The sequence below is a fragment of the Colletotrichum fioriniae genome (genome assembly GCF_027942845.1).
Source record: "Colletotrichum fioriniae strain IMI 355084 chromosome Unknown scaffold_5, whole genome shotgun sequence".
Lineage (NCBI taxonomy): Eukaryota > Fungi > Ascomycota > Sordariomycetes > Glomerellales > Glomerellaceae > Colletotrichum > Colletotrichum fioriniae.
The window spans coordinates 1,197,804-1,209,284 of NW_027076841.1; the positions used below are offsets into that span (position 1 = coordinate 1,197,804).

General features: G+C 52.9%; 2 protein-coding genes across 2 annotated transcripts; both read right to left on the minus strand.

Annotated features, from left to right (window-relative positions):
• Positions 1–5,511: 5,511 nt before the first annotated feature.
• N0V96_005031 (uncharacterized protein) lies at positions 5,512–7,650 on the minus strand (the record flags this gene model as incomplete). The annotated part of the gene is made up of 1 exon (XM_053191196.1): positions 5,512–7,650. One exon carries the CDS (start codon positions 7,648–7,650, stop codon positions 5,512–5,514), a length of 2,139 nt encoding a protein of 712 aa, XP_053051179.1.
• A 2,132-nt stretch (positions 7,651–9,782) lies between these two features.
• Positions 9,783–11,247, minus strand: N0V96_005032 (uncharacterized protein; the record flags this gene model as incomplete). Its single annotated transcript, XM_053191197.1, has 3 exons — positions 9,783–9,860; positions 9,923–10,792; positions 10,855–11,247. 3 exons carry the CDS (start codon positions 11,245–11,247, stop codon positions 9,783–9,785), a joined length of 1,341 nt encoding a protein of 446 aa, XP_053051180.1.
• Positions 11,248–11,481: the final 234 nt, after the last annotated feature.

Below are 11,481 nucleotides of genomic sequence, written 5' to 3' on the forward strand. Positions count from 1 at the left end.
CTACGACACATCAGCTCGCCTCTCTGCCTTCACATTCGTTTACATAGTACACCATCACAGCGGGCAACAGGCGGCAAAAGAGATAAATCATGACCATGGAAGAAGTTTGAAAGAGGCGGTCAACAGCCACCACCACGAAATAGCGACCCGGCAGCTTACAATGCCATCAATGGAAGCTACCCCAACCTTCTTCGCCCCAATCCAATTCATTGTCCACAACCATGACCATGACCACGGCCACGTTCACTTCTCGCAGCCTCGCATCCATCTTCGTCTCTATTGCCGTCCAAGATATTCTTTTCTTGACTGGACGAACCGGTCGAGTCATCAACCTCGCCTTCGCCTCCGTCCTTCGCCTTTTCGCCTTTTCAGTATGGTAGTCGAGGAACCGACGAGGTCTCGGCGCTACCAAACTATCCGCATTTCGATTCCCTTTCTAATCTTTGCCTCATGCTATTTCCCACCCTTCGACTACCAGGATTCACACCCACACGCCCCCCCGGCAATGACTCTCTCCCTAAACCACTGCGAGCTACCCTGGCACGCCTGGGCAAAGACGCAATAACCACTGCCCATTGGCACATGACGGGGGACTGCCCTGCAAACACCAGACTCGAAATGAGGCGAACTGGAGCCTCGCCGCGAATTGTTCCTATGTTTACGCACTTCAACTATGCAAAACTTGAACAATAAGCAGCCATAGGGGTTTGGTTTGGTCATCGGCCTCTCTTGGGCTCCTTAATCTTCTCACAATTCCTTCTGCTTGAACCCGCATCTGGCGTTCAGACGTGCCATGTCATCATGGTGGCCTACCCTCTCGACTACCAACAACTGGTCGATCTAGGTCTTCATGCAACGAATCGCGATGCCGGAGCACCAGCTTGCTGCATAGTTGCATAGCCGGTCAGTCGGACAGTCGGTCATCCTCCACTACGATTCAGTGATAAGACAAGGAATACGACCTCCGACCTGTCCGTCTGCCTGACCCTGTGCCTGGGTTGGCCCAGGTGTGTCCAGTGCTATGTTTGCCCAGAAGGCGAGAGCGTCTCGCACCTAGCTATGCGTTTGGCGCAAATACTGTTACGCCGCAGAAGGGAAAGCGAAAACCTCCAGATAGTCACTGCAGTTGATGCGTTATCCAACGCGTAGTAAAACCCAACCTCATGCAGCTGCCGCATCCGATCTTAGCGAGCCCGGCAGCCTGGTCGCTCGAGATCGGAATGGGGAGGAGGGGCGGGTCGACCGACGACCACGGGAGAGCGTGTCTGTTCTCCGTCACCTGAGCCTCTATTCCTTACTGGAAGCAGCAATCGCTGCCGCAAGTCACGCAGTACGCAATCCTTCAGTATCCAGTCTTGCCGGGCCTTATCATCGAATGGAGCTGAAGTCGGACAAGACAAAGAGCTGAGGTCAAACAGGAAAAATCCGTCGGCGCTTGACTCGTTCGCGTGGGGATCCTTTCATCTGTCCTGGACCGAGACAGAGCCTCCTTTAACACGACCTCTCATCACTCTCTGAAGTAGATCAAACTGGCACTCACCATCCGATCCTGAGGCACGTTAATCCGGCCTTAGTCAGCTAGTGACTAGTTCCCTCTTTTCCAGAAGCTCTCCGTCTTCAATTCCTGTCGAAGAGGCCTTTATGTGTGTCTCGGGCCATCAAGATCGACGGATGCCAATCTCGCATCAACCTTCTCTGACAAGTGTCTGTGGGATGAATTAAGGACGGATGCTTTATAGCTAGTTTACACCGAAAGGAATAGCCACGAAGACGTCCACGGGGGGCGAAGTTGGAAATGACAGCTCATCGTCCAGACGGAAATCTGCAGCAATGGCGCCGGCGGACCAACAACAGCGCTCTGACAAAGGCGGGGGAGGCGGGGAAGCTCTCGGTGAGCAAAGCAAGCAGGTAATAAGCATGCAAATATCTCACGGGCTTATTCTGGCCCGTTGGCTGGTCAGTCCTTCGGTCCAGATCGACAGATGGCGGGAATAGCAAACAGTCGAGAAGTCATCCTTCCAAGTCCGAGAGCGCCGCTCGCTCGCCTGCGCCATCCTTAACAGGCAAAGACGATACAGTTATCGCAACGCTACGCTGCATGTCACCATTCTAGTATCCAGCCATCCAGGCTACTAGTCATGCGAACTCAACCCCCGCCTTTTCCCAAGGTTCTCATCAAAGTTACCAAACCACCGCTGCCGAGCCCGCCAAGAAAAAGATATTTGGTTGTCACTCGCATTGCCAGACATTAACTTCTTCTGGCAAGCTCGACCTTCAAAGTGTAAAGCAGGACGTGGGAAAGTAAAGTGGCCGGCTCAGGGGTCTGTCCCAAGAAGGGCAATCCGGACAAGACAAGTCGCTCTCCGGACCCGAAGCTCCATTGTGCCCGGATCGAAGCCGACCACCCGATCTCTCCACCTCGAAGCTCAACCGCTTCACACACTGTACTGTAGGAAGACGGTGACTTTTTTTTCCATCTCATCATCCCTCCCCGCTTCCTGAATCATCCAATATCTGTCCAAGGCACCAAAGCTACGCATGCAATGAGAAAAGTGAAAAATTACACCCGCACAAGGAAGTTAGGAACAGTTTTTAAGCTTCCATACTCATCCCATCAATTCGCTCTTGGTGCCGCCTTTCATCGACTCATCGAGGACCTTGAAAGTCTAGTGCGGAACATGTGCCCCCCCCGTCTACCCCTGAAGAAGGTCGAGGTAAGCTCGAAAGCTCGATAGGCCTCTCGCCTGCCAAAAGACGGTTCAGAGGCGAAGCAAACAAAGGAAGGGCCCAGAACTCGACAATACGTCATGTTTCCCCCTCTCCCCCCTCCGCCTTTGAAAGCTCACCACCTTTCACCAACCCATAGAGACATCATCCGGTTCTCCCATGGCTTGTTTCAGGATTGCAGGGCTTGGCGAGGGGGCCGCAGCAATTCGCCAGACAAGAAAGAATGATGAAGACTGAGGCAGCGCGAACGCGTGTCTTCCTGTCGTGCCTGCTCTACTACCCGCTCGCTCACCACGATCCTTCGCTGCCTATTTGGTACCCATCTTTCGACTTGAAATCGACAGGGAAAGAAAAGCAAGAAGGGGCGTTGAGTTTTTGACATTGGCTTATTATTCTTTCCGCCTGGCTGGGTTTCTCCGCCGCACAGGTTTCGCAACAAAAAAAAACCGACGGGACGACAAATCATTCCCCCTCTATAAAGTAGTACCGGCCTCATAGGCTCATATTGGGACGCTTCTGATAGGGGGTTTACGTGTACACACGTCTCGTATTTTGCATGCATATCCTACCTTGCCTTACGTGCCTATTGTCCGGAAACGTCCGCACGACTTACACGTCGCAAGATGCCGAGGCCGACATATTTCGTGACCTTTTTCCCCTTCGCCGATATATTTACATGTCGTGTCTGTACTAGTTAAGACAGGAAACTATTGATGCGGTAGGACAAAAATGTTGATCGATCGTGGACTCGGGCAATCGATAGATGGCCGGGACCATCGTATCTGCACTCATCGAGCCGGCTTTTCTTGGGGGTGTCAAAGCTCACCCGTTAATCTGAAGCTATTGATGGGCGATGATGATGGTTAAACCGTAGGAATTTCTGTATCCGCCGCGTTCTTTGCAGCATCTGTGGGATGTTTTTAAATCGGTGACTAAGATAGAAACGTTGAGAGTGCGTGCGTATGAGAAATCGTAAATGCTACTTAGCAACGCCTAGTGACTTGTTACATGAGAACGCGAGATTTTTCATTGTCATTGTTCCGGGTGTCTGACAGATCCAGACAAGCTGCCATCGAGTACATGGTCTTGGTCATCATCATCATGTAGCCGCCTGGCCCAACTCACGACGGTCAGGAATGCGACGAATGACGTTTCCGTGCAGCATTGTTATCAGATGTTGCTTCCCCCCGTTCCCCGAGATATCCGATACCGGCCCAAAGATGAGAGCGAAGAGAGCAATCAGTTCTTTTCGGCTAAGTGAGAGATATTGGGTAAGATGCCTTTGCCAGTTGGTCAAGCGAAGAATGATCCCCGTCTTTTCCGCTCCTTTCAACGCCACGAAGGAATACTTGGCGGTCACATCCTCATCGCGGACATGTCAAGGGATGGTCAATACGCTGAAGAATGAACACGATCGAGTTTCAGCAATGTTCAATCCAGTGTTCTAGGTTGGTTCCGCCGTCTCACGGTCATGAAGACTTCAGGTTGAAACAAGAGCATCAATCAGCTGAGGATATAGACAGTACACACAATCGCAAGGTAGTAAGGCCCGGCATTCAATCACGAAGATTTCATAAAGTAGCTTTAGACTACCTAACCCCCAATCCATCCCACTCCCATTCCTCCCTCTTTGCCCTCTTCTCTTTTTTTGCGATATAATACTCAATACCACCACCTCCATTCTCCCTGTGTCTTTCTCTCCTCGCCTCCAAATAAAACCATGAGAATGCTCTTGACCCAACCGGCCCCTCTCTTACCCCTCACAACTTCAAATACGATATCGGGATACCGTCAGAACTTTTCCACCACATTGTACTCTTCCAATACACACTGGAGAAAAGCAGCAAGTACAGTTGCGCTGCCTAACCAACAAGTAGCGTAAACAAGAAAAGGGGGAAGGAACCGAAATACCTTGATGGAAACGGGGAAAAGAAATCTAGGCTTTCATTGGATCATGAACGGAATAGAAACAAAGGGAGCCGGGGGAAAGGCTATGAAATGACATCGAAAGGGCTGTCAGTATTGTGTACCGATCCCATCCTTGAGTGTTTACTTTGTAGGGAGTGTGTGGAAGAACGTCTAGGTAAAAGAACTCGACCATCGTTGCGAACATCAATAAGAGCAAAAAAGAGGAGGTGAGTAGAAGCAAAATGTATAGACGCTCAAGAAAAACAACGAAGAGCCTCTCCGAAATTCATCCGCCTGTAAATCCAATAAAAGAAGGCCCGGGGATTTTAATGATAACATTTAGAAACGCCAGAAACGCAAAGCGGCGACGTGAAGCGAACAGATGGAAATGGGCTGGAAAAGATGATAGAATGTGGTAGAGACAGATTGTGAGGAAATTCTTGAATTCGAGAACAAAGCGAGGTTGTAGGAACCAGGGAGGGAATCTCCCTTTCTGTCGACCGCTTCTCGCCCGCTCTCCGCCAATTCCGTAGGAATTCTTCCCCTTGTGTCCAAGACATACTTGCAATCATACGTTGGAACAGGAGAAGTCAAGTAAAACCTCAAAAGGACAGCGAAAGTACCTCGCAACCCCATCCTCCAACAGTGTACCAATTCAACCCAGATCAAGAGCGCTCATTCCTATCAATACTATAATCATAGAGTTCAAACACTGCAAAGTTTTTTGTGGATTTCCTCCTGCCCTTTGCCCCCGTCCGGCCGTCCGACGAGAAGAGGGTATAGCGACGGCTAGAGAGCCGACAATGACAATTACAAGGATTAGAAGGAAGGCGATAGGAGGCGTGGGAAAACCTAGGGAGGCATTTGCCCGTACCCCTATTGCGAGTAGTACACCATCCCAGGGGCTGGCTGCTGATAGTAGAAGGCGTCTGGGCTCGGAGTCACCATACCGCCCATACCATTGACACCGGGACCAAATTGCGGAGGAGGCTGGTAGCTCTGCTGATAGTTGGGCATCTGGGTGGCATCGTAGTAGTACACCATACCATTGACTTCTTGAGCTACCAAATTGGGACCCGAAGGTGCTTGGCCGTTTGCTTGTGCAGCCGCGGGGTCTGCCTGGGCTTGAGGAGGGAACCCTTGGCCTTGGCCTGGCTGCCCCGAGGGAACGAAAGATGGAGCTGCGGCAGAAGGTCCCATGTTGTTGCCATTGTACTGTCCGGGGTAGTAATACGGCTGCTGAGGCTGCATCATAGGATAAGGTTGGTTGTAGAAATTTTGCTGCTGCTGGAAGGTGTTGGGTTGGAACGGAGCCGCGTGAATTGCCCTCTCGGGAATCTGGGAAAGAGGCGTGCCGGTAGAGTGTTGAGTGGGGTATGACGGCTGTCGCGAGTGGGCTTCCTGCGGCATGCCATTGGAGACCTGAAGAGGAACCTGCTGATGGAAAGCTTGTTGGAAGGCTTGCGGGCCTTGGTTGAGGGTCGGCGATTCAATGTTGGTGACCGAGACGGCCTTTTGAGGACGAGGCTGGTGCATGGGGATCGGGTTCGGGCGACTCTCTTGGAAGGCAGGCTTCTGTGGCAACGGGTGCGTCTGCGGCTGCGGTAAGTCATTGATAGATGTCTCGTTTGGCTGCATAGGATAACCGTCCTGTCCAACAAATGGCTGGTTCGGGTGAGCTGCAGGCGGGAGGCGGACAACTGGTCGGGGGTTCTCGACTGGAATCGGGGCCCGCGACATGACAGAGCCTGTGGGGGAGAACAAGTAGTCACGCCCGTCAGGAGCGAGAGAGGAGCGACGGCTAAGAGCAATGCTGGGAGAGTAGGCACTGCCGTAGTAGCTCCCGCCAAATACACTGGTCCGCCGGGAGAAGCCTCCCATGGAGCCAAGTCCAGAGCGAGGTTTGCCTCGGGTCCGCTGTTGGTTGGGTCGCATCGCCCGGGGGATAAAGATGAAGGATCGGTCGACGGCTGGGAAGATGTACTTGGGCGGGTTGTCGGGCAAGGAGATGCGGACAGGCTTGTCACGGCGAAGGGGTGGCCGATGATCCGGAAGTTTGGTGTATTGTTTGACTGGCATGCCAAAGGCCACGGGAGCTTTGCCAATAACGGGAAGAGATACCCTAACCTGCACGTTTCCGATGTGTCGCTCGGTCGACAAAGTCCGGTTGATCGGGGTGGGGTTGGAGGGGCACGTTGGGATGAAGCCGTTGCCGTTGGCCGGGCCTTCAGTTTCGACGGGCAGGTGCCTTGGCTGTCTCGAGGGAGGCGGTTCGGTCACGGCCTCGTGCATATCATGCGCCCATTGGCCGCTCGTGAGAGGATCGGTCGGACTGTGCAGTTGACTGCGCGGATTAGCCGGGAAACGGGAAGAGTCTTGCCGGGCAGCGTACTTGATGGGTGCATAGGGGCCTCCAATGCCTCCACCACGGCCGCCGCGTCCTCGTCCTCTGCCAAAGGGCCGGAAGCCGTTGGCAGAGGGTCCGGCATGGCGATGATCGTGCATGAAGAAGGCCCCTCTGTTGGGAACGAAGGCGGGGTCTTCATCCCTTCTCCGCTTGTATTCTTCGTGTTCCCGGCGACGACGTTCGTTGACAGGCTCGGCAGGGCGGGACGAGTGGGAGCTCACGACGAGAGGGGCAGAAGACTTTGGGGGAGATGCGGCCCCGTCAAGCTGTGCTTCTTGTTGAACGGGCTCGGACCGGTCATTGACAGATAGCTCCTCGGCATTGGGTGCGGCCTTGTTGGTCGTCGAGGGGGCCAGGGCCGAGTGCTTCCGGTTACCAGACTTCGCATTTCCATTACCAGCCGACTTCCTAGGGTTGGGGGTGACGGGAGAAGCCTCATCGATGTTGCTCGTATCGCTGTCGTTGCCGTGATCGTGGTCGTCGCTGATGATGGAACCCTCGGTCAGAGAGTCATCATCAAGTTCGAGCTGGTCAGGTCCACCTTCTCCGTCTTCCTCATCCTCGATGCGTCTTCTGTGACCAATCTTTCTGCGTCTCGGGGCGGCCATGTTGAAGCTTTGTCGGAGCTACCTGTGTCTGACTCTATGGGTTGATGAGCCGGGTACGAGGTCGAGCGAGGGGCGATGCTCAAGTTGACGGATAGGACTGGCTCGAGGAGCGGAGGCGGCGGCGGAAGGATGTCGAGACAATCATGCGATGCTTGCGGACGATGGATGAATGGAAGAGAGGGGGAAAAGCAAGTACCGCCCTGCGGTTGGCGAAGAATGAGGGCGATGGAGCAAACAGACAGCCAAGAAGGCGTATTAAATAAAATACACAGCAGCAGCAGCAGCACCGGTTCGTCGGGCAGTGGGGTGAGCAGCAAAGCAGAGCGGGAGGAGGGGGAGGGAAAAAAAACGCAATGCTGTAGACGAGCTGGAGCTGAACCCGTGTCGTCTCCTCTGACCTCTCTGCTTCTAATGAAAGAGCAGATGAAGTGGAAGCTCGGGAATAGGAGGAGGGTTTGGGTGCGAGGAGGAATCGCAGGGGTGGAGATGGTGATGATGATAGAAGGGAGGGAGGGATTTCGGCCAGACGACAAAACCAAGACGGACTGACTGGACGGGCGACGGAGACGGAACCACCTCACAGACAGCTGGTGCAGGTGCAGGTGCAGGTGCAGGCGTACGGTAGCAGTAGGTAGGTGCTGGTAGGCACTGGTGGCGCTGGTGCTGGTGCTGTTGCAGGTGCACGCCCAGGTGGTGCACCTCAGTCCATCCTTCCGACTCGTTTCGTTAGGTGCTGGGCCTGGGAAAAAAAAATGTGTGGTGTTATTTTTTTTTTTCGTCTCTTCCCTGTGGCTGGAGCTACCCGCTCTGTTGGCTCGAGGTACCTTAACACCTTACCAAAGGTAGTTAGGTATATTGGTGCCTCTTTCAGCCAGTAGGATTCTCTCCTTGTTGCCGGCTCACTTCACCAGGTGTGCGACGTTGCGTGGTTGCTTTGGGCCGTTTGGGGCCTGGACCAGCTGGATGTGCCCGCTGTGGAGAGCTACGAGCAGAGCTGCCCACTAAAATCACCTCGAAAGCTGTGAGGTAAGGAACCTAAGTTCGAGGTATTACGGGTTACCTTGGACAGTTCAGGAGACTAATGGGATGCTCTCTCACCAATCAGACATGCCTATCGGACCAGAAACTGACCCACTCTAATATCTGTCGCTCTGCCTGGGACAACATCTTCATCAACTTATCCACTCCAGCGTGGTTTATCAACTACTTCTACATGTCTCTATACCACGTCACTCAATAGTATACTCACACAAATAAGAGTCTCAGATGTCCCGGCTGTCGAGCTTCGCCTACCATGCTGTCCCCCAGAAAGTAGTCTAATACTCTCCAACCCCCCAGCGTGATGCGCCGGCATGCCGTTTCAGGTCTCAGACGCTGGGACGGCCCAGGATCTATCTCGATCTGGCACCGAACCTTAACTTCGTCTTGCTCACTATGTGTCTTCCCACAAACCTTGGCTTGGGATGACAACTATTTGACTCTCTAGGAGGACGAACCTAGATTCGAGCCAAGAGTCAAAGAACCACTCACTGCACTCATTTCCAACTACTCAGTCAATCGCTTGGCATGTGGACAGAATGTATTGATTTCCTCGCACAAGTAGCCCCAGCAGCCATTGATGTCTTGAGAGACTCGTGTTCAAATTTAATTGATACTTGAATCTTTGATCTCGTCACAGCCAATCACATGTTGCAAATAGCTCTTACGCAAGCGGACGATAACAACCGCAATAGATTAAGTCAAGGCAGATAAGGTCTTTGGAAAAGAAACTCGATAGTAATGCTACATTATTGTGGCTCAATGAGCTCTCAATCTTTTGTCTCTAGGACTTACCTATCTGATCACTCGGCTTAGAGCACTCTAAGTCTACGAAGCCTAGTAACTAGCTATATACTCTCCCAGAACTAGTGTTCTGGAGCCACGGGAAGCATTTCATGAGCATATAGCTAATTCGGGGGAGATACAGTCTGAAGTCGAAGCTTGACAGATCTTCATGCAAACCACCTTCGAGTCGATCACGAGGAAGACGAACTTAATGAAAGTTTGCATATTTATTATCTGTATCTAGTCCCGCTAGAGAATCATTCCACTCAAATGACTTCACGTATGTTTTGTGACAATAGCATTATGCTCTAAGACGGCGGTGTGAGATTCTGCGTCTTCTCAATCTTCGGAACGCAGCCAAATCGAGTATTTCCCTGATCCCAGATCTGTTCCAAAAGTCAGCTTTATCTCACTTTGTTGCCGGATTGGAATCAACAGTGCAACTTACCGCATAAATCGACTTCAGGAATGCATCACCCAAAATGTCAAACTCGTTGGAACCCCGCGACTGCACTCCGCCGTACCAGAACCCATCACTCGCCGGCGCAAACGCGAGATCCTCCTTTTGAATCACAAACTCCTTGTCACCGACGGCGACCTTGAACTCTGGCAGGTCGTCTGCCTTAGTGCTCGTCGGGAACACGTAGCCCTGCTGCTGGTCGTCGTACTTGGCACCGGGGATCGCCTTGTAAAGAGCATCGCAGACTTCATCCGAGACCAGCGCCAGCGTCGTGCCCGTGTCCGCAATGGCCTTGTTCCCGCTCTGCGTCACGGCCTTGCCGTTCACGCTCGCGGACCCGGACTCGAACATCCAGAACCCTTGCGAGTTATCAATGTCGGTCCAGTGGATATCCTCGCCCGAGGCCGAGACGAGATCCGTATCGATCCAGCCAAAGGTGTAAAATGACCGCGGCTTCGCCGCGTCCCGCTCGCTGTAAAAAGCAGAAGTGAAGAGCTCCGCGTCCTTGGGGATGTCTTGCTGCGCAATCATGTTCTCGACGGGCGTGGCAACGGGGTCGCGGAAGTTGCCATCGCGCATGACCGTGTTAATGGACCCGAAGGCGAGGCCGAGAAGACCGTCTCCGCTGCCCTGAGAGAACTGGTCTGCGAGCTGCGAGGCTGACTCGATAGCCTGATTCTCGACTGTTAGCCCGCCGAGGACAAGGTTGTCGGTGCCGACGTCGCCTGACGCCGAGCTACCGTCGCCGTACGAGATTTTCCACGTCTTTCCGTCGAGCTTCTTGTAAGTCGAGGACTTGGAGGCGTCGAAGATGTTGTGGCCCTTCTGCGTGGCGCTGCTGAGCTCGGTCGAGAAGACCTGAAATGCGCTGTTAGTTAAGATCATAGGCAAGGTTGTTTGCTAGAGAAGAATTGGAATACCCAAAGATCAGAAGAACCTGTGTCAAAGTCCAACTTGAACTTCTGCGGCGGCGTGCCGATGGAGACTTCGCAAAGGTACATGGAGTCATATTGCTGGTCCTCGGCTGTAACATCTCCGTGCTGGTCGTCGCCAGTCTTCTTGGAGAGAACCTTGCTCATGGAGACACGGCCACCGACGGCGGCATTGAAGCCAGGAGCAGCAAGCCCTCTCTGGGCCATTCTTCGTGTCTGAACATAGGGGCCTGGCTTTGTTGGTTCGAACTTGAACTTGTTCAGGAGGTAGACGTAAGATTTTGTGCCATGACGCTGGTAGTTCTTGTTCGCGATCACGGGGATCTTGGAGAGACCCTTGTCGGCCTTGAACTTGGCTTGAGCTTTGAGGAATGCCTCCATATTGTATGCTCGAGAAAAATGAACTTTTGTTTTATGTGAGTGTGAGTGTGTGAGTGTGAGTGAGTGTGTGTGTGTGTGTGTGTGTGTGTGTGTGTGTAGAGGTTGGTTGGTTGGTTAGGTCAAATGGTTATGACAAGGAAGCTTGAGCGCTAGCTTGGCGGATTAGGTTGGTGATTTAAATACCTGCCCCTTACGGTCAAGAAACAACAATGACGACTCGGATGGACGGCACCG